The 27,120-nt window shown below is 45.0% G+C and overlaps 1 protein-coding gene and 1 long non-coding RNA gene across 5 annotated transcripts in view; one reads left to right on the top strand and one right to left on the bottom strand.

The window, feature by feature from the left end:
• Nucleotides 1-1,239: 1,239 nt before the first annotated feature.
• Nucleotides 1,240-23,723, bottom strand: LOC145716522 (uncharacterized). Of its 2 annotated transcripts, none has more exons than XR_014139228.1 (3): nucleotides 23,188-23,723; nucleotides 14,814-14,876; nucleotides 1,240-7,889 (listed from the first exon to the last, which is right to left on the bottom strand). It is a non-coding gene; the product is annotated as an uncharacterized LOC145716522 (long non-coding RNA). The 2 variants fall into 2 exon arrangements; XR_014139227.1 differs by having other exon boundaries at nucleotides 23,562-23,723.
• A 31-nt stretch (nucleotides 23,724-23,754) lies between these two features.
• GARS1 (glycyl-tRNA synthetase 1) overlaps nucleotides 23,755-27,120 on the top strand; it is a 48,014-nt gene continuing 44,648 nt past the window's right edge. For 2 of the 3 annotated variants that reach the window (XM_081800321.1, XM_081800322.1), the window contains exon 1: nucleotides 23,755-24,005. In XM_081800321.1, coding sequence (XP_081656447.1) covers nucleotides 23,790-24,005 — 216 coding nt within the window. In that variant the 5' untranslated portion in view covers nucleotides 23,755-23,789. Of the gene's footprint in view, nucleotides 24,006-26,169; nucleotides 26,320-27,120 lie in introns of all 3 variants that reach the window. The other variant, XM_081800323.1, reaches the window with a different exon arrangement.

Below are 27,120 nucleotides of genomic sequence, written 5' to 3'. Positions count from 1 at the left end.
AGACAAATTGCATTTTGCCTAATATTTGGGGGGTTCTGTAGATTCCTTGAAGTCCACCCCTGAACCTGAGATTCCGTGCCTGTGTTCTACAATATATCTAATCCCACAGACATCCTGCATGGGACTTTTCATTTGACTTTTTGACAGAAGACGCAGAAAACCAACACTTTTTCGTTTTTGACGTACATCTCTTTATTTTAAACTTATTTTGTCTAATGAACGGAGATGTAAGACAATGATCACAATCCTCTAAGTTATGTTCAAAAAGGGACTCACGAGGACAAGTGAGTCAGGTCATCAATATACATGAGCGTCTGGGCAGGAGGGCTTTTTGCTCTCATTAGTACCGCAACGATTGAGAGCCTCTCATCCCAGGCGGGGTGAAACGGACGAACCCAACACATGGCACTTTGTTTTGTTTCGTTTCATTTTTAAAGTAATCTCGATACCTAACGTGGGGCTCAAACTCACAACCCTGAGATCAAGAGTCGCATGCTCTACCTCCTGAGCCAGCCAGGCGCCTCCAGATTGCACTTTTTGATCCCTTACTCTGTGCCCTGCTTTTGATGTTAGATGCCAGTCCACCAACTCCTGACGATGATCTAGTAGATCTACTAAGTATTTCAGGTGCGTGAACATCAGAGGTAATTTCATTATTATAAAGTACTGAAGAAAACATTTTTTTATGATTATAGGAAAATATACATCATCTGAGCTTCTTCATCCCCCATCAGGATATAGGGAGAGCAAGGGGGTGACATTAGCAGTTATAACTCTTGTCCCTACCCGCTAATGCAAGACTTCCGACTTCTTGTAAAGTTCTCTCCAAATATTTCTCCTTCTCCCAGGGAGTGTTTTCAGGGCTGGTCTTGCTGGACAGTGTCCTATACCACTAATTCCACCAGGTGGCAGCACGACATCAGCAGGCACTGCCTTTCGGCTTCACAGTGCCCTCCTCCAGGAGTGTGACAAACCGTCCTTTTCTGCCCCTTGCATTACTACTGAAGAGTTCCCAAAGAGACCAAGTTTTTCTGGTTTGTTTTGTTCTTATTTTTAGACAGTACAGCTAGTTCAGCCCTTGTCTCTCCACAGGAATTGGGCATTAGGCCCCTGAAAGTCAGAGCTGAGCGGTAGCCATGGGGCTATATTCAGAAGCGCCTTGCCCCTCTGATGACAAAGGCTTGGCTGCTGGGTCCTTCTGGTCCCTGGGGTGCTATGAGAGCTTGAGAAGAAGACAAGATGAGTCTTGGATTAGTTCTACCTCTGCCAATTCCTAGCCATGGGATTTTGAGCAGATTAACCTCAAAACCTGTTTCCTCATCAGTAAAATGAGGATGATGATGATGGTACCCACTTCATAGAGCTAATGATGAAATGAGAGTCTAGCACATGGAATTCACTTAATCAATGCCAGTGTTTATTATAACCACATATATTTACAAAAAACATTAACAGTGATTATTTCTGCTGGCAGCATCAGAGACCATTTTAAATTTCTTCTTTGTTTCCCAAATTCTCTTCAATAAGCATGCATTGTTTTTATAATCAGGAAAAAAATGGCAATTAAAATATAATAGACTGTTGATCCCAGTTCCTGATGATTCCTCAGAAACATGCAAATACTTTCTCCACTGCTCAATGAGCTCCGGGCCTAGGTCTTATCTATTTTGGTACCGTTAGCATGAAGTACCTCATTTGGCACCCAGTAGGTAGTCGATACTCATTTCCTGAACAAAAATCTCAATGGTAATTGCTTCAGGTTTTAATTTCTCTGTGTAATGAAACATCTTTTTCTTCTCCATGAATTCCTTTTTCTTACTTAAGTCCAATTTCTAATCCTTTTATCGATTTAATTGAATCCTCCCCAAATTTAGTCCTCTCCAAATTCTCATCAGAATTTCCCTTAGACTGCTGAGTTGGGTTTAGGCAGGCTTTCAGCAAGCCTTTCATCTGAGCTCCACACAACTCATGCCAATAGGTGATATGGATGGGACTGAGTTGAGATCAAATCTTTTTAGTAGCTAAATGAAGAACCAAGGGCAACAGTAACCTGGATTATATAAAGATTATAAAAGGAAACAGACATTTCCAAAGAAATATCATATTTTAACTTGAAACCCATAGTGAAAAGAGCTTAAATAAAAGAGTTTATTTTTACCCATGTCAAAATATAGGGTTATTGATGATTAAGTTTGGCCATTGCTAGGATGCCTGGGTGGCTCAATCGGTTAAGTGTCTGTCTTGGGCTCAGGTCATGATCCCAGAGTCCTGGGACTGATCCCTGCATGGGGCTCCCTGCTCAGCCAGGAGTCTGCTTTTCCCTCTCCCTCTGCCCCTCTCCACCGATCATACTCACGTGCTCTCTCTCTCAAATAAAATCTTTAAAAAAAAGTTTGGCCATTGCTATCATTTGGTTCCTTTGATCTTAACTGAATAAATGAAATGGTCCGGTAATCTCTAGGAAGGACAGGCTCGAGCATGATATTGCACTGGTGTTTCTTCTATAAAAGCAAATGCAAAAAAGATGACATTAGCCCTTGGCGGCTGATGTATTTTAGTTCTTTTCTCTTATTATTGATAAACATAAGACTCTCTCTCTAGGAATTTGAACCTGAAGGGAAGTCCAGAGAGGATTCCAGCTGAGCCACCTGAGGCAGGGCCCCATCTATACAGAGTCTGATACTCAATTCCTCCTTTGATCTTGTGATCTACAATAGATTCCTCTTTGATTAAGATGTTCAAACATTTAGACTCCTAACTAGGTCTTAAAAGGTGCTAGGCCAAGCCTGGGTCCAGGACCAGGAGGAGGCCAGGCTGGCAAGATGTGGGGAGGGTGGTCGTGTTGTTGATGGAGGCACAGGAAACGTGGAGAAAGTGGAAGGAGAAAGAAAAGCTTGGGTGCTTGCCCACGTTGGTCAGCTGGCTTCTGTCCCCTGTAACCCAAGATTTCAGTTCACATGATGCCAAAGCAGGGCTGCGTTCCTCTCAGCCCGTTCCTGAGCCCCTGATCCTGGCAGGAGCGGGGAGAAGCGCTTGCCCTCTCTGCCATGCTGTGGCCTCTCACACGAGCATCTGGCCCCGAAGCAGAAGAGCTCTGCCTTCTGCTACCTGCAACAACTCTCTCCAGACAGCTACAAACCTGGTCCTCCTGAGGACACCTGCAGACACCCTGTCTTTCCACCCTCTCTCTCTGCCCCCAGGCACTGGGACATAAACTTCTTCTCTCATATCATTCAGGCAACAAAAGGAATAAATAAATGAAAATCAAATCATGCAAATCTCCTTGGCAGAGGCCCGCATCTCTGGGTTGCCAAACTTGCTGAGACATGCCTAAGCTGAGAAGTGAAGGTTGATCAAGCTCATGTGTGAACGCTGGATCATCAGGAAAAATTCCGGCTAGCGAGGAGCATTGCTCTGACCCATCCCACACGTCGCTCCCGCAAAGAGCTGGTCCAGGGAAAACTCCACTTGTTCAAAGGTGATTCATCAAAAGGAAAATGCAGAGGATCTCTCCATGCACAGGAATGGGATAGGAAAAGCAAGTGGCAGATGTGAAACGCTTACCAGGAAAATGCTGCCATAGAGCAGACAAAAGCTGTAACCAAACAATTGCCAGGCATTTAAAAGACTTGACGAAGGGACTGCCTCTATGAAGAAAGAGTACAGGGAAAAGATGGGAAGACCTCAGGAGGCGAAATGAGAGCTCAGGAAAAAAGTGTAAAAAAGAAAATAAAGAAAAACAAAACAGCCCAAGGGAGGAAAAACACTGCTGAAAATATTAGGGACACAGAAGACAGGAATGACAAAAATTCAACAAAATAAAATGGAAATAAAAGAGTTTAAAAGAATGAGATAGGCAAAGAAGCCCAGTGACTATTAATATATCAAGCACATGTGATGTACCAGGCACTGTTCTAGGCACTAAGGAATACAGCAGCTCCGTAACCGACATGGGCCCTTATGGCCCTTGAAACAAAACCGTGTTTTGTTTTCAGCTTTCCATACCATCTGCGGTTGATAATGCAAAGGCCACCCAAGAGATGGCCCATTGTCAAGGTATGTCACGGTCTTGTCATGCTCCTGTCATCTGCAGGCATGTGGCATTATCCAGCATTGGAACAGTGTCCTTCAAACTTAACATCCAGACATCTAACTTTACCCGTCACCTCCTCCTCAGCTGGGTTACTGTTACAGGCTGAACTATGTTCCCCCCTAAATTCACAGGTTGAAGCCCTAACCCCCAATGTGACTGTATTAGGAGATAGGGTCATTAGGGGTGTAATTAAGGTTTAATGAGATCATGTGTGGGCCCTGATCCAGTAGAACTGGTGTCCTTACAAAAAGAAGAAGAGACACCAGGGCATGGCTAATACCAAAGGCTATGTGAGCACACGGTGATCCCCTACAAGCCAGGGAGAGGGCTCTTACCAGAACATGAATCTGCCAGCACCTTGATGGTGGGCTTCTAGCCTCCAGAAGGGTGAGAAAGTAAATGTCTATTGTCTAAGGCACCCAGGCTGTGGCATTTTGTTATGGCAGCTCAAGCCGACTAACGGTCCCTCAATGTGCCATGCCTAGCATGGGATCATCTCTCCCTGGTGCTTTCTGAGGAATGATCAGGACAAAAGGGGTGGTGAGCAATATAAGCCTATTTTGAAAATTTGGGATTCTACCCTGACCATTCCTGGTCACAGTGCTCTTTTTCCCCCCTAAAAGCTAGAAAGAGACCCGAAAATGGAGCGAGAGGACACAAACTTAATGCTGTTTCAGCTACCTGGATTTTCTTGTTGGCCTGAGATGGTCCTAGATCTCAAAGATAATGGTCACTTGGTTGAGAGCCCTGCTCACTGAATCCTCCTGCAGTGACCCATACAGCTCTGTAGTCGGTTTCTGTAAATTCTGTAAAAATGCCCTTGTCACTCCTGCACTTGTCCCTTCTGGACAGAAGGTCTGGGCACGTGCTGGGGACAGCTGAATGAAAGATGAAGGTACAGGCGCTGGAATGGCTTGTGCCGATTCTGTGGGGTAGAGGGAGAGCAATCCCCCAGCGCCTGGGGAGGACACACCTTGGACCCTGGAGGTGCTGAGTTGTGAGGGCAGGGGTGCGATGACCCCACACCTTGTCCATGACACTGGGCACAGTCACACGGTCTGCCTGGGCCAGGCGGCCCCTACCGCTCCCGCCTGCCCTCCTGTGGGGTTGGTCATCCCTGCCTGCACACTATGGAAATAGGAAAATTCACAAGGTCACGGATGTTTCTCAAGTATTCCTCTGGGCCTGAAGCTCCGACAGCACTGGCGAACATGCTTCTGAACATCCCCTCATACTGTTCAGACACCTGACTGGGACAACCTTGTTTCTACCTGACGGATACAAATTCACCTGCTTCTCTTCAGGCTCAAGGGGTCTTGGGTGAGGCCATGTGTGGCAATCAGAGACCTGTTCATGTTCTTTAACCAAACTGATGCAACGGTGAGCCAAATCAAACTCAACAACAGAGCCCAACTGGAGTGACCTGCGCCCCTTTAAACTGTACCTTTGTGTGTCAGGGAGAAGGGCCACAGAATGTCTCTCCAGGGGGTCTGACTCTCAGCATGGGGGCAGGGGGGAAGGCCCTTCCCAGTCGGTTTCTTCCTTGGGTCTTCTGCTTCAGTGCTAGATTAGTGTCAGCTACTCATTCCACCACACCTGCAGACTTTTAAAAATTGTGGTAAACTCTACATAAATAAAATCAATCATTGTAACCACTTTTAAGTATACAATTCAGTGGCATTAAGTACACTCACAATGTTGGGGAACCATCACCACTATCTACTTCCAGAACTTCTCCATCATACCAAACTGAAACTCCATCCCCATTCCCTGTCGCCAGGCCCTGGTAACCTCTCTTCTACGTTCTGTCTCCATGACTTGCCTTTTCCAAGGGTCTCATGGAAGTGGAATCATGCTGTGTTTGTCCTCTTGTATCTTTCTGATTTCACTTAGCATACTGTTTTCAAGGTTCATCCGTGCTATGGTGTATGTCAGAATTTCCTTCCTTCAATGGTGAAATACTATTCTACAGCACATATATACCACATTTTGTTTTCATCTGTTCCTGTATTTTTTAGAGCTCTCTTTATCCCTTGGTGGTTAAGCCTCTGTTATCAGTTAATAATCATTTATATTCAACTCTCCCTGTTAACATCATGTAGTTCCCATCTCCTGACCAGAGCCCTGACACACTTGCCTTTGGAAACTGCCTTTCCACTCACTCCATGTGACCTTGATGGGGCCAGTCATGGAGGCTGATTTCCCTCATCATGAACCATACTGCCCCATCACTATGATAGCAGTGACAGGTCCTAGGGCAGGCATATGACCCAACCAGTGCCAATCACAATCATTCTCCAGGATCAATAGATGGATATGGGGGAAATGTGTTTCCATAATGTTTGCCACACTGGGGTTCTTGCTGTCATGTCCCCAGACATGTGTAGAGGGCTCATCTTGTGGTAGAAGAAACTGAGACCAATACACAAGGAAAAATAGAGACAGAGAGGTTTCTAATATGTCCAGAGGCAGTGTAGCCTGAGAAGGTCAGAATTTAAGGAGGTGAGGGAGGAAATAAGAAGAGTGAGAATGGGCAGCCAGAACTGCAGAAGAAGGTGGAGGAGAAGGTGGTATTGTGCTATCGTGATCATTGTGATATCAAGAGAGGATTTTTTTTAAAAGAGGGGAAGGGGTGGGGCGCCTGGGTGGCTCAGAAGGTTAAGCGCTGGACTCTTGGTTTCGGCTGTCATGATCTCGCAGTTGTGGGATCGAGCCCCACGTTGGGCTCTGCGCTCAGCGTGGAGTCTGCTTCAGATTCTCTCTCCCTCTCCTTCCCACTTGTGCTCTCTCTCAAATGAATAAAATCTTAAAAAAAATAAAAGAAGGGAAGGGGTTAAAAAAAGGGGTGGGGCTGGAACCTGGCGCCTGGATTGGGCACTAGGCTGTGGCTGACGGGAGCGAGGGCAGTGGCTGCGGAGTGCTCTGCGTTAGCACCCGTGCGTCTCTCCCGGTCTGTCTCCAGCACCCTCGAGAGCCCTGGGCTCCGGCTGTGCCTGTTGTTCTTCAAAGGTGCCACAACCCTCAGGCTTCCCCAGCTCCTGCTCTTGACCAGCTGTGACCGACTCTGCCAAATTCGAGTCAAGCTCAGCTCTTCAGAGAAGCCCCGCCGGTCAGTTCCCGGATCCCGCGGAGGAGCCGCCCCTGCGGCAGCACTGGCTCTGTCCCTTCTGTGGATTACTTAGTATGCTGCTGGCTGTGCACGTCTGTCTCCTCCGGCAGCCTCTGGACGCCCATAAAGCAGGGGGCTTCAGTTTATGCATCTCTGCGTCCCAACCAGCCAGCACAGGGCCTGGCCTCGAACGGAGCTTAGCGCACGCTAATGGATCAGCCCCTGCAGGGGTGCACTCGCCAATTCTCCTGTTACAGAGAGAGTGAGATCTGGTTGCCGTGGCGCTGAGAGAGATTTCTCCACCTGCTGTTTTCAGGAGGAACAAATCAACAGTGAGCTGAATGCATTTTGGCATCTGGCCAGCATGCCAGGCCGACCCTGAGATGGCAGAGACACCTTTCCAGCTAAACAGACCTTTTCACCCTCTTCTTCCAGGCAGGTAAACTGTGGGTAACATCAAAGAATTTCCTTTCGTCTGTCCCTGGAAGATTTAAAGGGCTTCTCTTTTGCCAGTATCCCCCTCTGCTCTCATGCCAGTTTCCTCCCCTTCCCTCCTGCCTCGTCAACGAGATGTCAGAACTTGTTGCACGTGGCTTCTGCGAGCGCCCCTGAGGAGGGAGGCAGCTGTGAGGGTCCATGTGCTGGTCCTGCTTCCTTATTCTTTCTGCGTAAGACGTGGGCCTAATGCTTGGTGATGTGGGAAACAAAGGCAGAGGAAAAAGTATTAAATTTCCTTACTACCTACATACAGCCCACTGACAAGTCCTTGAAACAGGCAGAGTGACCTTCCTCTAGGGACTCAGCTGCCTCGATGTTAATACTTTGCTAAAGGCAAAGCAATCTTAGCCCGACCCCCCAGGATCCTGCAAGTCTACTTTAACATATAAAAATTCCTTTAGAAATTTCCTTTATCTCTAAACCCCCCAAGATACATGTTGGCAATCATCCCCCAAGCATATGGTCCACTGATATACATCTGAAGGGTCTCATGACTCAGGTTTTATTAGACAGTAATAAATGACCTTTTCCCAATAATACCTAGCCCCTCAAGGTCCTGGAAACCTTGGTTCCAAAATTCCTTAGAGACTTACACTATCCTTACCTCCCTCCCAACTTCAAAGTCTATAATGGGCCATTTCTCATGACCCCAGTGCCGCTCTTTCTGCCCATGGGTCCTGTCCCCGTGCTTTAATAAAACCACCATTTTGCATCAAAGACGTCTCAAGAATTCTTTCTTGGCCGTCGGCTTCGAACCCTAATGTCTTTCCTACATCACTTAGAACTTCATCAACCATCAGAGAAGTCAGCCCCAACATCCTCAAGTCTTGAGCCTGCCCTGGATTTCTCATCTTTGAGCTTCTTTGTAGATGGCTAAAAATAGAGCACTGTGTTGTTCTGTGTCTGTATTTCATGTCTCTGTGACTTACAGTCAAATGCAAGTTCTAACTAATACCCCGGCCTCTGCTTCTTGGCCATTCAGAGCTGTTTCATTCTTGAGCGTGGCCTCCAGGCTCCTGCTGACTCTGTGAGTCCTCCTGCTGTCTCCCTAATACATGTCCTGTCATTGGGGCTAGCCTGAATGGGATCTAGTTTGTATCCAAGAACTGTTCCTGGTAGAAGGCATATGCTAGGTGGGAGGGTGTAATGGGAAATAGAGATGAAAGAAAATGTTCCAGGTATGAATATGTGCAGAGGCGAAAGGCAAATGACCACCCCTCTTGTAAGTTAGTAAGGCTGGATCATACATTACATGGGGAGTGAGGCTGGGAGGCAGGCCATGGTGACACTGGGCTTTATCCTGAAAACATGGGGGTGGGTGGGTAGGTTTTGCGTGTGTGCGTGTGTGTGTGTGTGTGTGTAGGTCACATGATCACATTTCCAAATCAGGAATCTTACTGTAAGTGTAGTGAGGAGAAAAGATTGCTGGGAGCCAGTCTGAAGACAGGGAACCTTGTCACAGGGACCCAGATAAGAGATGATGGAGCAGTCGGGGAAGGAGAAACAGATTTTAGGCAGACCTGGAGATAAATAAAATCAGCAAGAACTGTATTTGATAGGTAAAGGAGAGAAAGAGGTCACGTTCAGAAGCAAGAATTCTCACTTGAGCACTTGGATGGATACCACTCCTTCCTCAGGCAGTTTATGGTCTTCGCACCACCTCTGTACCCATGGAAGTATTCCTGGTGACCAAGGAACCTGTCATCTCTCACCGCTTTCCTGAAATCGTAATAGTCACAGTCTTTCAGGTGGCTTTAGGCTACATCATCAGAGGTATTGAGTTCAGAACCAGGGAGGTGATGCTCTTGGCCCCCTGACTCTGGTTAGAACATACACCAGGTGTATCGTGTCTAATCTTGGTCCCTAACTACAAGGGGGAGTTTAACAACTGGAGCTGTCTAGGTTAGGTGGCCATCTGTAAGCTACACCGATGAGGCAGTTCTGAGGGATCAGGGACCAGAGAATGTTTAAGGCTATAAGGCTCCTGTGTGCAAATGTTTAAAGGCAGAGGGTACAGAGGGTTTTTGTGGCTCTAGAGTACACGGCAAGGACTGGCGGGCTGAAGCTGTAGGGAGGCATATTTTTGTCCAACATAAAGAACCTTCTCTGGGTCAGAGCTGCCCTGTGTGGACAGGAAGCCCAGAGAGGAAACAAATAGCCCATGTGAGAGGTGTTTGGGAGGAGGCTGAGGGGCTCTTCCTCCAATCCCCTCCAGGGAGCATGGAGCAGGGACCACAGCTCAGATGCCCGCAAAGAGCCAGGTGAGGCATTAGTTGGAGCAGTCCGGCTCAAGGTGCCCAAATTCTGCATTAAAACCAAGAGCACCAAGAAATGCTGTGCAGTGTGACAAATCCTGCCGCAGAGGTGGGACTGAGTCAACGCACCATTTCTGCCCTGGAAGGCGAGGGGCGGAGGGTGCGAATTTGTGGGGCTGCAGTAACAAAGCACCCGAAACTGGGGACTTAAACAACAAACGTATTGTCTCATGGTTCTGGAGGCTGGAAGTGTTGGCAGGGCGTGCTCCTCCTGAAGCTTCCAGGGGAGACACTCCCAGCTTCTGGCAGCCTGATTCCAACCTCTGCCTCCATCTTAACGTGGCCATCTTCCCTCTGTGTCTGTGTCTGTATCCAAGTTCCCCTCATTTTATACGGACACCAGTCATATTGGATTAAGGGTCCACCCTACTCCCATATGAACTCAACTCATTATATCTGCACTGACCCCCTTGTTCCAAATAAGGTTACAATCTGAGGTGGCCTGGTCTTTTGGAGGGGCACAATTCAAACCCAAAGTCTGAGGTCCCATTCCACTGAAGGCTTGTCAATCTAGGAGTAGCACCTAGCTTTGCTAAGCCTTTTGTTTGTTTTTGCCTGTCTTGTGTTTCTAGCTTACATAAGCTTCCTCCTTCCCATCAAACTGGCAAAGCCAGAGCCCCACTAATATTTAGTGACTGACGCCCCCTCGCTCTGCAGGAGAGGCACGGCGGGCCTGAATGACTTCTCATAGGGCTGTGCTCCCCATTTCAGGGCGGGTTTCTTGTGCTTGGAATGCTGGCTCCTTTCTGCTCTGAAAGCCGCTGAAGGCTGGGCCTGCGGCTGCCTAGGTGCTAGTTGTGGGGAACTGCTCCCCTCTGTTGGACAGAGGGAAACCTGCTCTCCTTCCATTTCTTAGGGATTTGCTTCCCCGAAGTCACAAGTTCATAAACCCACAGTAAGAGCGTGAAGGGGCCAGAGGTCAGCGGGTCCAGTCCCCTTCATTGTTCAGAGAGGGAGGCTGAGGCCAGAGAGGGAAAAGGCCCTGTTGAAGGCCACAGAGAGAGTTAGGGAGATGGGATCAGACACGAGCTCCTCCCTCCCACACCAAGGTCTGGGAAGCATCCCTTAGGATCCTAGAGGCACAGGCTGGAAGAAAACCAGAGTGGGGCTCCTGGGAATCCCACACATACCTTAGCTTGGAGGACAAATGGCAGAAGGCAAAAGAGAAGTGGTGGGTACCTCACTCCAAGTAGGGGCATGAGAAAGCTGGAGAGCTACTGGCCCAGAGAAGTGTACCAGGACCACCAGTCAAGTCCCCTCACTCGGGATAATTCCCCATCAACTGAGTGAGTGATCCCAGCACAGCCCAACTCCACACTCCTAAAAAGTCATGTATCAACAGAACTTCTGTAAATCAAATGCTGTCTTCACTCTCTCCTTCTTTCTCCTGTGTCCCAGATATCTTTATCATCTTTCTCAGAGCTGGCCCATGGTAGTATGATAGTTCGGGCAAGCTTACTGCTCTAACAAATAGACCAGAATGTATCACAGCTCAATGCAATAGAAATTCACTTTTTGCTCATGTCAACAGTCCAAACAGCTTATCAGAAGGGGTGAGGGGCAACAGGCTCTGTTCACACAGTCACTCAGGGCCCAGGGTCTGCCATCTTTAACATGTGGACATCAACATCCAGCCAACAGAAAGGGAAGGGCACAGAGGACAGCACACGGGAGTTCTTCTAGGCTGGGCTGGGAAGTAGTGTGTGGCAAATTCAATCATGTTCCATTGGCTGGAATTCAAAGGATCCAGAAGGGACCAGACAAAACTAAATCTAAACCTGACTTAAGTGTTGATCCGATGGGAGGTGTGGCACCACAAGAACGTGGCTCACAGAGCTCCTACTACAGGGAGTGTCACCGACCGAGGACCCCAACTGCTGCCCTTTGAAATCTATGATGGTGCTGGTGCTGAGGCATGTCTCCTGCAGGCTGCTCCCTGCCAATGACTGAGTGCAGCCCACACACCATGGCAGATGGTTCCTATGAGTATCAGGGACTCTTGTGTTGTCAGCCTGGTTCCAGAATGCCCCCAATGGCTTTGCTGAACCTTTCTGAGACTACGTGGCAGGCTAGGATGCTTCACCCAGCTGTTGCTCCCTCACCTTCACTTGGGGTCGGATGGGCATCATGGTCTGGTGGTTCTCCTGAACTCCCTGATTCCTACTTCCTTTCATTTTCCCTAATAAAATCCTGGCACACTTAATCCTGACTGGTGTCTGCATCTTGGAGGAGCCAGTCTAACACAGGAGTCAACTCTCTGGTATTGACTACTCCAACTCCGTTGGAGTCACTTAGCGCAGGTGGTGAAGACAGACAAGACTTGTTGAAGAAAAGATGCTCTGGGTACACCCAGAACTTGCAAATGTCATATAGAGGTACCAGGGGTTAGGATACAACATGCTTTTTTAGGGGACACAATTTGACCCAGAAGTGTCTCCACACTCAGCTGGGTGACTCCTTCCCACATTTTCCCAGCAGGATTGTTCTTCAGTTCTTCACAAGGGCTTTTCCAGACCTTCTCCACCCTCCCCAACATCACAGCCAAGCAATGATTCCCTGCCGGCAACAAATGACTTTGCTTCCTCCTTCACAGAAAACCGAACACTGACAGAAGGGAAGTCCTCCTGCACAGAGCATCTGTCTCTACCTTATCCATCTTCTTCTCCTGCCCTCCCTCACCATATTCTTCCTCAGCCCTAATCCATATCATGCTTTACAAATCCCTTTGCTCTGAGGCAGGGATGCTGCTTCTCCCCACTTTTCTCTGTACCAGGAAATGACACCACAATCTACCCATTTGCTCAGGCCCCCAATATCCACAAGTCCATCTTTGTGATTTTCTTTTCCTGACTCTCCTTCTTCCTCTAACATGACTAATCCATCAGTATGCCTGATTTGCTTTACCTTCCAAGTATTTCCTGAAACCAGCCCGTCTCAGCATGTCCACCGTTACTCCTCCAATCAGGAAATCTAACTGGTAGTTAGAAAAACCTCTTAACTGCTTTCCCTGTCCCCATTCTTGTCTCATTCCAGCCCAATCTCCACACACAGCCAGAATGATAATCTTAAAACAGACATCAGACCATTTACTCCCCTGCTTAAAATGCTTCAGCAGCTCCCCATTGCAGATGAAAATACTTTTTTTTTTTTTTTTTATCATGGCCTACAAGACCTATATGATCTGGACTTTGTAGACTTCTCTGATCTTGTTTCATATCTTTCCCCTTTTCAGTCACAACATTCCAGACACATGGGTTTTCTTACTATTCTTTACACAAGCCAAGTAGGTTCCTACCTTAGGGCCTTTACACATACCATTACTTCAGATCTTCTCATGGCTGATTCCTTGTTATCTCTATATCCTAGATTAAATGTTGCCTCCTTAGAGAGGCCTGACCACCTATCTAAAGACTAGCCTCATCTCATGTCATGCTTTACCAAATTTCCCTGCTTTATTATTATTGTTATTGTTATTATTATTATTAGAGAGGGAAGGAGAAAGAGGGGCAGAGAGAGAGACAGAATCTCAAGCAGGCTCCACACCCAGCATGGAGCCTGATGTGGGGCTTGATCTCACAACCTTGAGATCATGACCTGAGCTGAAATTAAGGGTTGAACACTTAACTGACTAAGCCACCCAGGCATCCCTCCCTGCTTTATTATTTTTAGAGTACTTACCGCTACCTGAAACTGTTTATTAACCAGCTTATTTTTTTTAAGATTTTATTTATTTTATTTTAGAGAGAGAGAGGGAGTGAATGAGTGGGGGCAGGGGCAAATGGAGAGGAAGAGGCAGAGAATCTCAAGAAGACTCCAGGCCCAACACAGAGCCCGACCTCACAACCCTGAGATCATGACCTGAGCCAAAACCAACAGTTGGATGCTTAACTGACTGAGCCACCCAGGTGCCCCAACCAGCTTATTTTTATATTGTCCGCTTGGTCCCAAAGAATCTAAGCTCCTTGTGAATAGGAAGTTTGTCAGTTTTGTTCATTGCTGTTCCTCCAGTGTCTAGAACAACGCTTGGCACACAGTAGGTGCTTGGTAAGTGTTTACTGAATAACTATGTGACAGGTGACACGGCTCTTAAGCATTACAAAAGTTTCCAGGAGGACACTATTTCACCACTGTGACGTTCCCTGTCCAAATCCTAGGAGGTACCTTGAAGGCCAACATATGGTCACTTTTGTGCCAAGCTGGAGCAAAGGAATTCTTTCCCAAAGGCAAAGAGTCCCAGCACTTGGATCCAGCCCCTCCCAGGGGTGCCACAGTAACCACCTCTCACTGAGACTCTGACACTGTGACCAGTGTATTTGGGAACACTTGCTGGTCTCCATTTCTTCTGGATCCACAGACCTCTGCTCCTCGTCTCAGAGAAAATCTTGCTACTCTAGCCGCTTCTGCTTCTCACTGTACAAGTCCCTAAGTGGTTATCTTCCCCTGACTCCTAATTTAACAGTTTTAGAAGATTAAATCTTCCCTTACCTATGCCCTAGGGATCAAGGAGGGAAGGGAAGAGAAGCCGTTCTCTTTCCTCCCAATGCTTCCACGCCAGTGAAATCAAAACATAAATTAATCTTACAATAAATTACCCTGCCTTAGCCACTGACATCATCACTAAGGTTGCAAGGGACCTTACCTCCTTGTTGTTGGAGAACAGAGGCTGAAACAAATCTTTGCTAAGGGAGGCTAGAAGTTGAGGCAAAACTTTGATAATGGTTCAGGGGCCAGAAAGGAGAGTCAGTGCCAGAGAATTATGGAAGCCAGACCACGTGGGTCACAGGCCAGGTTCACTCACCCTATATTTAGAATCTTCTTCAGGGCACCTCTCTGCTTTAGCCTCTGCTGTAGCTGCCTGCACCTAAGGGAAAAAGACCCAGAAAATCAAGCCATGGAATTTTCTGCTTCTTAGGTAAAGGGGTAAATATTTTTGAATAAAACAGGTGCCTAGGGTAAATGTTATGAATAAGACAGGTGCCTAGCTTTTCTGTAGTAAGGGGATTCAGGGAGGATATTATTCTCACTGCAATGACAATCACTGTCAAAGCCTCAAAAAGTCCCTTGGAGCCCAGCAGTCTGGTCACTCACTTCTCAAGAAAAGGGATTATATAACCAGTTCAGGGAAGAACCCTGTATTAGTTATCCATTGTTGTGTAACAAACTACCCCCAAACCTAGCAGCTTAAAAAGCCACAAACATTATTTCACAGTCTCTGTATGTCAAATAATTGGAAGCAGTCCAGCTAGATGGTTCTGGATCAGGGCCTTCCATAAGATTAGATGCAAGACGTTGACTGGGGCTGCAGTCATCTGAAGAAGGCTGGACTGGGGCTGGAAGGCATGGCTCCCAGGTGGTCCACTCACATGGCTTATGGCAGGAGGACTCAGCACCCCATTAGCATTTGGCACTGATCATAAAAGAGCTTGAATGGCTATATTAACATGAGACTAAGTAGATTTAAAGAAGTATGTTTAGAGATGAAGATGAACAATTCATAATAACAAAAGTGTCATTCAGCAAAAAGATGTAATAATTATAAATGTGTATATGCCTAATAATGTCAAACAAAATACATGAAGCAAACATGACAGAATGAAAGGTAAAAATAGACAAATTCACTATCAGAGATTTTAACATCCTCTCTCAGTTATTGATAGAACTAAACAAAAAGTAGTAATGACAGAGAAGATCTGAACAACACTATCAACCACCTTGTCTAACTGACTCTTATAAAACACCACGCACAACAACTGCATAATGCATATTCTTTTTAAGTACACACGGAGCATTCACCAAGGTACTGCCATATGCTGGGTCACAAAATTTACTGAAGTCAATAAATTTCAAATGCTTTTCTCTGACTACATGGGAATTAAGCTAGAAGGCAACAATAAAAATAACAGTATATGTTTAAAGGTTTCAAATATTTGGAAATTAACATTCTTCTTCTTTTTTAAAAGATTTTCTTTATTTGAGAGAGAAAGTGAGTGTGAGAGAGAGAGCACAAGCAGGGGGAGGGGGAGGGGCAGAGGGAGAGGGAGAAGCAGACTCCCCACTAAGCAGGGAGCCTGATGTGGGGCTCCATCCCAGGATCCTAGGATCATGACTTCAGCCGAAGGCAGACGCTGAACTGACTGAGACACCCAGGCTCCCCTAAACAACACTCCTCTTGATAACTAATAGGTCAAAGAAGAAATCACATGGGGAATCGGGGAATTAGAAAGCATTTTAAACTATATGAAAATGAAAACATGATGTATCCAAAATTTTGGAATTCAACTAAAGCAGAACTTAGAGGCAAATCTATAATTTTAAATGTTTGTTTTAGGAAACAAAAAAGGCTTACAATAAATTATCTAAGTTTCTACCTTGAGAAGCTAGAAAAAGAAGGGCAATTTAAACCCAAATTAAGTAGAAGGAAAAAATTATAAAGTAGATATCAATGGAATAGAACATGGACAAAACAAGAGAGAACATTAACAAAGCCAAAAGTTAGATGTTTGAAAAATTGATAAATTGGTAAACATTTAGCAAGACTGACAAAGAAAAAAAAAGAGGAAGAGAAAAAAAATTTAATTACTGATTTCAGATATGAAATAGGGGGTTTTCCTCCAGACCTTACATGTATTTAAAGAATAATATTGGAATGTTATGAGCAACTTTATGCCAATAAATCTGATGACTTATATGAAATAGCCAGATTTCCTGAAAGACAAAACTTACCAAAAAAGAGAAAATAGAAGACATGGATGGCTTCATTTCTATGAAAGGACCTATTCACAAATTCACTGGTAAACTCTACCAAATGGTTATGGAAGAAATAATACCAATCTTACAGAGACGGGTATTTCAGGAAACAGAGGAGAAACTCCTCCCAAATCATTTCATAAAGCCAACATAACCTTGATAGAAAGATTTTACAAAAATATTGTAAGAAGAAAATTATAGGCTAATATTGCTCATGAACATAGAGGCAAATATCTTTATCAACATATTAGCAGATCAAATCCAACAAAACGTAAGGAGGATAAAACCAAGTGGGATTTCTCCTGGCAATGGAAGGTTGATATAAAATTTGAAAAATTCAACAATGTAGTTCAGTATTATTAAGAGAATCAAGGAGAAACACCCTATAGTCACCTCAGTAAATGCATAAAGAGCATTTTATAGAATTCAGTACTTATCCATGACAAAATCTAAAGCAAACTAGGAACAGCAGGAACTTCATTAATATAATAAAGGCATCTGCTAAAAATTCTACATCTAACATGATACTTACTTAGAGGAACATTGAACACTTTGCCTTTAAGATCAGGAACAAAGGGAAGATGTTCATCCTCACCACTTCTATTCAATATTGTACAAGATGACCTAGACTATACAGCTAGGCAAGCAAACAAAACAAAACAAAACAAAACATAAAGATTGGAAAGGAAGAAGTAAAACTGATTCTTTATACAAATGAGATGATTATTAATGTAGAAAATCCCAAGGAATCTACCAAAAAAAAAAAAACCCCAAAACTCAACTACTAAAATTAGTAAATGAAAGATCACTACACAAAATCAATTATATTTCTATACATTAGCAACAAACCATTGGAAAACAAAATAACACTCAGAGTTAACAAGTAAAATACTTAAAAATAAATTTAACAAAAGACATCCAAAGCCTATATTGTTGTCAATTCCCCCAAAACTGACCTATGGATTCACAAACCCAGCAGGTATTTTTTTCAACTGACAAGTCAATTCTAAAATTTACACAGAAATGGAAAGGACCTGGAATAGTAAAAAACAATTTTGAAAAAGAAGGTGGAAAATGTACATTATCTGACTTCAAGACTTACTCTAAAGCAACAGTAATCAAGAAAGTGTGATATTGACATAAAGGTTGATAGACAGATGGATCACTAGAACAGACTAGGGATCAGAGAAATAGCCTTACACTTACATAGTCAGTTTATTTTCAACAAAGGCACCATACCTGATCAATGGTGAAATAAATATTGTGAGTTTTTTTCCTTTTAACAATTGGTGTTGGGGAAGATGGTGGAATAGGAGGACCTTAAGCTTGTCCTGTCCCATGCCCACACTAGATAATACTCACAGCAGTGTAAACAACCCCCGAAACAATCTGAAGACTGGTAGAACAACTGAAGGCTGAGAAGAGGCCACATCAAAGAAGGTAGGAAGGGTGAAGACACAGTCTGGGAGCAAAATGGACCATGGCCATCTGCGGTGGGGAGGAAGCTGGTGGCACGGAGAAGGGCAGAAAACAGACTATCACACCAGAGAGCTCATAAACAGGGAGGATGAATCCTCATAACATTTGCCTTTGAAAGCCAGAGGGGTCAGTTTCATGAGTTCATACAACCAGCAGGATTTAAAGCCTAGGATATTAAAAATCTGCAGGCTCAGCTCTGGGAGAACCTGGAGGGGGTTAGGAAATGGAATCCTTATCCTTAAAGAGATAGCAGGACAAACATCTATGCAGATACAGCATAGACCCAGCAGTCTGACAAATGTCAGGGGCAGACGAGAGGGAGAGTGATTTGCTCATCTCAGAGTGTGGCCCAGAGAGACAGGGATCACCACAGGGAGACCCCTCTAGGAACAAAGGAGCTGGCAGGCATTATTTCCCTCCCATGCAGCTCAGCATAAACATGGGCCACCTGCAGGAAGCAGCACCTCAACAAAACTCTCTACTTTGCACCAAGCCTCGCCCTCCACGCTTCAAGGATCCGCTCACTTCCAGCCATGCTCACTTCAGTCCTGGCACTGCGGGACCCTCCCACAGAAGACCTGTGCAAATCCTGCCAACACCACATCTCTTGGACTTGTGCATTTTGCAGGACCTCAGTTCCCGTGGCAGTGGGGGTATGTCTTGTTTCACAAGCAGACCAACCCACACCTTGTTAAAATGCCTCCCACCCCTGCTGGGGACCAAACACTGCCCAGAAATAGGCAAAGAGAGCCTCTGCAAACAACTAGACTGAAGGAAAATTAGGCCAAGACTCAACAGCAGAGTGTAGGCAACACACATAGGAGATACTCCCTGAAGTGCCAGGCCCTGAGGAACAGGGAACACTGCACTGCAGGGCACTATAGGACCTCTTCTTCATAATGCTGTTATTGTTAAGAGCAAAAAAAGTAGCTGACTTTCCTAACACAAAGAAACACACACAAAAAGTCAGACAAAATGAGGAGACAGAGAAATATCTCCCAGATGAAAGAATAGGACCAAACTACAGCAAGAGACCAAAGTGAAATGGATATAAGTAATATGCCTGATAAAGATTTTAAAGTAATTATCATAAAGATACTCACTGGACTTGAGAAAAGAGTGGGGAACATTAGTGAAACCCTTAACACAGAGATAAAAAAAAGAACCAATCAGAGATGAAGAACACAATAAATGAAATAAGAAATACACTAGATGGAATAAGTAGCAGGCTAGAATAGAGGAATGATTTAATGAACTGGAAGACAGAGTAATAGAAAGTAACCAAGCTGAGCAAAGGAGAGGAAAGAAAATCATGCAAACTAAGAATAGTCTTAGGGAACAACAACAAACAAAACCCAAACCCAGCAAAAGGAAGGAAATAATAAAGAATAGAACAAAAACAAATAATATAGAAACTAAAAAAAATAGGGCACCTAGGTGGCTCAGTTGGTTAAGCATCTGCCTTTGGCTCAGGTCATGATCCCAGGGTCCTGGGATTGAGCCCCGCATTGGGCTCCCTGCTCAGCGAGGAGCCTGCTTCTCCCTCTACCTTCCCCCCTCTGCTTGTGCTCTCTCACTCTCTCTCTCAAATAAATAAGTAAAATCTTAAAAAAAAAAAAAAAAAGAAAACAATCTCATTTACAATTGCACCAAAAACAACAAAATATCTAGGAATAAACTTAACCAAAGAGGTGAAAGACCTCAACAAAACAAAAAAACAAAAAACGCAGAGGTGGAAGACTGAAAACTATAAAACACTGATGAAAGAAATTCAAGACAATGAGAAGAAATGGAATGACATTCCATGTTCATGGGTTGGAAGAACAAATATTGTTAAAATGTCCATACTACCCAGAGCAATAGACACATTTAATGCATACCTATTAAAATATCAACATTTTTCACAGAATAGAATAAGCAATCCTAAAATTTGTATGGAACCATAAAAGACCCCCAATAGCCAAAGCAATCTTGAAAAAGAAAAGTAAAGCTGGAGGCATCACAATTCCAGACTTCACATTATATTACAAAGTGGTAATAATCAAAACAATATGGTCCTGGCATAAAAATAAACACATAGATCAATGGAGTAGAACAGAAAATCCAGAAATAAACCCACAATGATATGGTCAATTCATCTTTGATAGAGAAGGAATGAATATCCAAAGGGAAAAAAAGATAGTCTCTTCAACAAATGGTATTGGGAAAACTGGACAGCTAGATGCAAAAGAATGAAACTAGATGACTTTCTTTCATCATGCACAAAAATAAACTCAAAATGGATTAAAGACCTAAATGTGAGACCTAAAACCATAAAAATCATAGAAGAGCACAGGTAGTAATCTCTCTGAAATCGTCTGTAGCAACATTTTTCTAGATACGTATCCTGAGGCAAAGGAAATAAATGCAAAAATAAATTATTGAGACTACATCAAAATAAAGTTTCTGCACAGCAAAGGAAACAATCAACAAAACTAAAAGGCAACCTACTGAAAGGGAGAAGATAGTCGCAAATGACATATCTGATAAAGGGTTAGTATTCAAAATATATAAAGAACTGATACAACTCAATACCTAAAAACCAAATAAACCAATTAAAAAATGGGCAGAAGATATACAAATGGCCAGTAGACACAAGGAAAGATGCTCAACATCACTCATCATCAGGGAAATACAAATCAAAACCACAATGAGCTATCATCTCACACCTGTTAGAATGGCTAAAATCAAAAATACAAGAAAAAACAAGTGTTGATGAGAATGTGGAGAAAAAGGAACCCTCTTGCACTGTTGGTGGGAATGCAAACCGGTGTAGCCACTGTGGAAAACAGGATGGAGCTTCCTCAAAAAATTAAAAATAGAACTACCTTACCATCCAGTAATCACACTATTGGGTATTTACCCCCAAAATACAAAAACACTAATACAAAGGGATACATGCACCCCTATGTTTATTTTTTTTAAAGATTTATTTATTTATTTATTTATTTGAGATAGAGAGAGAGAGAGAGCATGAGTGGGGGGCGGGGAGGGGCATGGGGAGAGGGAGAAGCAGACTCCCCGCTGAGCAGGGAGCCCAATGTGGGACACGATCCCAGGACCCTGGGATCATGATCTGAGTCGAAGGCAAATGCTTAACCGACTGAGCCACCCAGGTGCCCCACCCCTACGTTTATTGCAGCATTATTTACAATAGCCAAATTATGCAAGCAGCCCAAGTATCCATCGATAGATGAATGGATAAAGAAGATGTGAAGGATATATCTACAATGGAATATTATTCAGCTATAAAAAAAGAGTGAAATCTTGCCATTTGCAACAACATGGATGGAGCTAGAAAGCATAATGGTAAGTAAAATAAGTCTGTCAGAGAAACACAAATACCACATGATCTCACTCATATTTGGGATTTAAGAAACAAAACAAATGAGCTAAAAAAAAAAAAGAGAGAGAGAAACTGAGCTTCATTAAGTTATACGTTAAAACTGCCTCTGCCCCCAGCTCACATTCTGGTCCTCTATTCAGTAGCTGTGTGACCATGGTCAAGTTATTTATATCTCAGCGCTCTGAATCTTGAACCTATAAAATGGGAATTATTAAAGAGTCTATCTTATTGGATTGTGAATAAATTTACAGGAGATAAACTGGAATGCTAACTTGTACATAGTATGCCCTCAATGAATATAATCTATTATTATTGTCTTGTAGATGTAGTTTCCCAAGGGAAACCACTTAGGAAATTCTGCTAAGGGCCATGTGGACCTATTGAACCTGAGCAGAGAAGCAAAATGCACAGCTCTTGTCTTTTAGAAATAATCACTGAGGCAGCAGTAGCGAGGATGAACTGGAGGGGGGAAAACAGATTTGGAGACTAGAGCTGGGATTGTCCTCACGTGAAAATCGATGAGACATTATTGATCTAAAGAATTGAAAATACATATAGAAGTAGATTCAAAATATACAGAATCTGAATATGTTTTAATAACAATGTAAATAAGAGTATATGTGAACATTAAAATTGTTTTTCATCTTTAAAAATATTAAATTCAAAATTACCTATTAAATGAAGCCAAATAAAGATGGCGATTAATGTCAAATCTTGAAATAAAAGTGTTTTTTTTTTTTTTTATTGAGAGACAGAGAGAGAGCATGAGAGAGAGGAGGGTCAGAGAGAGAAGCAGACCCCCTGCTGAGCAGGGAGCCCGATGCGGGACTCGATCCCGGGACTCCAGGATCATGACCTGAGCTGAAGGCAGTCGCTTAACCAACTGAGCCACCCAGGCGCCCCGAAATAAAAGTTTTAAAAACACAAATGGTTTAATACTGCAGAAGGTTCTTCTGCACCTGCCCTGCTTATGCTCAACTGTTAGTACTTCTCCAGAACCACGAATTGGAACAAGAAGAGAATATGGACTTCCATAGTACTGGGAAAGGCAACTTCATTCTGGTGAGCCTGTCTACTCTCCTAAGCTCCTGGGGTGATCACAGGGAAGGTGTGTATGGTTGGCTCTAATAGATGCCATCAAACAGTTCATTAATGCAGCTGTGTGGGACAGACAGTCCCAGAGCCTCACTTGCTATTTTCCATCATTTTAATTTTAGACATTCTGGTGGGTGTGCGCAATGCTATTTCTATAACCAACACTTTCTTTATTTTTCTATTCTCTCTCTAGAAAGGGAATCCAGCTTTGCCTGCCAACCCACCTTTGGGGCAGAAGGGAGGGAGGAAGCCATCTCTGGAGGGTAGCCAGCTGGGAACCAAGCACAAGAGGGCAGGTCTCCTGGGGCAAGGCCACGCAGGAGGAAATCGCGGGCACCTGGATTCTCAGCTCCACTTCCCTGCATTATCTTTTTTCCTAGTCCTTCCTCCTCTCTTTGCCTCTTGCCTTTCCTCATGTCCGCTGGTTCAAATCCTGCTCGCCCTACAAAGGTTGCTTAGAACTCACCTTTTCAAAAAAGACCCTCACCTCTCCTCCGCCTTTCCCCAGCTATTCTCTTGAAGTCGGTAAGGCATGGGTGTGTTAAGGTGGGCAAATCATTAACCTCTTTTGTTTCTTCATACGAGGAGCATGAGAGCTTGAGCAACATTGAGGCTACGTCCCTGAGTTGATGTGATATGAGCCTTTAAGGCTCCGGAGCGCACGAACACAAACAGAAGTGTGTATTCCCGTGGGTGAGACCGAGTGTCAGTGCCCAAAGCCTACGCTTTGACGGTCCTTGTGCATCTCAGTCTGCAGGTCTCGGATGGGGCTGCGTCCGGGAATGTCCACCCTGGGGTGGCCAGGCTCATCTTTGTGCAAGTCTGTTGGCGGGGTGTTACCTGAGATCCCGCAGCCCTCCCAGGCGCCCAAGGTGGAGCGAGACCTCTGGAGTCTCTGAAGGACTGCGGGTTCTGTGTCGAATCTGCCGGTCGCCGCGTCGCGGGGTGGGGAATGTGCGGCTGCGCGCGCGCCGCGGCGTTTACGCGGCGATTTCATCATGCTCCCGGCCGGGCCGCGCGCGCCGCTTCCGCCGCCGCCCGCTCCGGACCGCCCAGGCCCGCCCGCTCATGCACTCTGTGCGCTCGGCGCTGCTTAGAGCCGCCCGCGCCGCGCTGCTGCTGTCGCTGCCCTCCCGGCTCCCGGCCCGGCCTCCGCTCCCACCCTGTCGGCCCCTCAGCGCCCGCGCCCGGAGCTCATTCCCCGCCGCCGCCTCGCGGAGCAGCATGGACGGCGCCGGGGCTGAGGAGGTGCTAGCCCCTCTCAGGCTTGCCGTGCGCCAGCAGGTACTGGCATTCTGCGCCTCCCCTGGGCCCCGGGCTCTCCTCCCCTTGGTCTGCTCTCCGTCATCCTCTCTTTTCCTCGGGCACCCGTCCACCGCGCCGGTTACCCCTCTCCTTCATCCGCTGGAAGCCCTTGGTTTCCTGGTATCTTCCTCGCCTCCCCCACTTTGGACTCCAGTCCCCGCGTGCGTCGGCCACCTTCCTTGCCGTGGACCCGCGTCCTAGCTTATCCTTGGGTGACTCCCTCGGATCCCCTCCGACATCCTGCGTCCCTCCCTTCGCGATCTGCTCTCCTTTCCCAGTCGTTGTTAATGTCTGCGCCTCTCCTCTCTCCGTTGGGGCTGGGATCTGTGACCCTTGGTTACTCCTCCTGGCCTAGCTCAGTATCCTCAACTTCATTTTTCCAGTCTCTGCGGTGTTCTTTGTGTCACCCGGCTGGCGAGGTTCCTAATTCTTCCCCGGTCAGGGGCGAAGCTGTCGGTTCTGTTTTCTTACGGTCAGGGGCGAAGCTGTCGGTTCTGTCTTCTTACGGCTGGACTATTTTAAAATCTTCAGAATGCTTTGCATAGTGTTTCCTCCTTGACACCTTCCTTCATTCAGTGCTTAGTTAGCCAGATGATCGGCTGAGAAAATAAAAAGTTGAAACGTGGATGTGAGAGGGTGTTTGAACTTCTTTTTCTAATCATGATGTGAGTTCATTGTCCTTCGCTCATCGTCCTTCGCTCACTCCTGTCATCTTCTTTGGGTTCCCAAAAGACTATTTGGAGTGAGTGAGCTTTCAGATCGTAAACCTGGGAAACTGGAAATGTTCCTGAGTTACTGGGTGAAGTCAGCCATCCTCTGTATGGAACATTTTGAAATTTGATTTTGGGGTAGGGAGGGAAGTTTCATGGGCTGGAGGGCTTGGTGATTTAATACAGGCCTCCTTTACCTAGGGCACGGCATGAATATTAGAATTTAGAGAGGATAAGGAAAATGATTAGCTCAAGTGGATTCTCACATCCAGTCAGGCAACGCCAAAAGCTTGGAATAGGACCCGGGTGTCTGTGACCTAGTAGTAAACACCAAATGGGCTTCTTCGGCACCGGTGCCTGATGCAATAACTTGCCTTAGCTACGGAGGGTGGAACCCTGCCTCAGAAATAATTCATTGGGGCAGAGTTGCCAAAAATTAAGCAAATGCTGCCACTTTGTAATGTCTACTTCTCTCCAGTTTGAGCCTGATTCAGTAGTGTTTCGTTTTGAAATTTCACTATAGGCTTAATTTTTTCTTATTTATTATTGGTATTTGTTGGTATTATTCTGTCTCCCTCCACCCACCCTACCCAAAGAAAATTAGGTGTGGTTCTTTGTCCTTTCTGTAACACTCAATTTTTTTCCCCATTTCCTTTACTTGAGGAGGGAGAATACATCTAATTTGGAAAAACACGCACCCAAACCCCTCCCTCTGCCACGTTAGCCTGAAACTGCAGTGCAGATTATCCATGTGTAGTAAGACTGTGGAACTAGTTAACTGAAGTAAACTTTGATTCTGGAACAGCCTTCTGATGTGATTACTATTTAGTGTATTGTTTATGTTGGCTTGGGTTTTTTGTTTTGTTTTGTTTTTGGTACTTTTAAGATTTTTTTTCTGAAGATATAAGTTCTAGTTCTTTTTCTATTTCTCTAGGACCACATTTATCAGTTAGCTACCTGGAACCTTGAATCACACAGATTCCAGTGTCAGCTGGAAGGGAATTTAAAGATCATCTGGTTAAAGCTCTCTTTTTGCTTATGAGGAAATGAGACACATCGTCACATCTATCCATTTGACATATTTCCATTGTGAAGTTTGTGCAATTGAAGACATTCTTGGAGTGGGATTTTTTTTTTTTTTTTAAAGATTTTATTTATTTGACAGAGAGAGACACAGCGAGAGAGGGAACACAAGCAGAGGGAGTGGGAGAGGGAGAAGCAGGCTTCCCGCGGAGCAGGGAGCCCGATGTGGGGCTCGATCCCAGGACCCTGGGATCACGACCCGAGCTGAAGGCAGACGCTTAAGGACTGAGCCACCCAGGCGCCCCTGGAGTGGGATTTTTAAGGCGCTTAACAACTGGTCTTATTAGTGGCATGTGTTTTATATAAATATGCCGATCTGCTTGACTACGTGGATGCTGTTGCTTTTAAAGGTTTGGCTTGTTGATGGACTGAAATGAATTATCCCCGTGGCATATTCTTAGTTATTTCCTGGAGAACTAGTTATGGAACTTGTAGGAGGGCTTCAGAGCATCTAGAAAACACATTAGTTGTTTGATCAAGGGCACACTGGAGCACTTGAGGTATGTATGTATGTATGTATGTATTTATTTTATTTATTTTTAAGTAATCTCCACCCCCAGCTTAGGGCTCAAACTCAGGACCCTCAATTGCACCCCAGGGCAATTGAGTTTTTTTAAAAAGTTGGGAATTGGGGCATCTGGGTGGCTCAGTCGGTTAAGCATCCGACTCGGTTTCTGCTCAGGGTCATGATCTCAGGATCCTGGAATCAAGCCCTGTGTCAAGCTCCATGCTCACTGGGGAGTCTGCTTAAGATTCTCTTCCTGTCCCTCTGCCCCTCCCCTGCTTGTGCTTTCACTCTCGCTCTAAAATAAATAAATCTAAAAAATATATAATAAAAAAATGTTATTTAAAAAAAAAAGTTGGGAATAAGCACAGTGTGGCCAGCCTTCATTTTGCCAAATAAGAGTAAGCCAAAAACTAGTATAATCCTCACAATACCATCTACTTTCCTCTTTTATAAAAGAAAGGATATTTTAATACAAAAAAAGCAGATTATAACTCGAAAGAAAGAGCAGTCCCTTTTTTTTTTTAAGATTTATTTATTTTAAAGATTTTATTTATCCATTTGACAGAGAGAGCCCAAGCAGGGGGAGCTGCAGGCAGAGAGGGAGAAGCAGGCTCCCTGCTGAGCAAAGATTCCCAGGACTCTGGGATCATGACCTGAGCCGAAGGCAGACACTTAACCGACTGAGCCACCGAGGTGCCCCAAGATTTTATTTTTAAGTAATCTCTACACCCAAGGTGGGGGCTTGAACGTACAACTCTTAGATTAAGAGTTGCATGCTCTACCACCTGAGCCA

This window comes from Leptonychotes weddellii, chromosome 12 (assembly GCF_054177405.1).
Source record: "Leptonychotes weddellii isolate Sample4059 chromosome 12, ASM5417740v2, whole genome shotgun sequence".
Taxonomy (NCBI): domain Eukaryota; kingdom Metazoa; phylum Chordata; class Mammalia; order Carnivora; family Phocidae; genus Leptonychotes; species Leptonychotes weddellii.
This window is presented reverse-complemented; position numbering and strand designations above follow the sequence as displayed.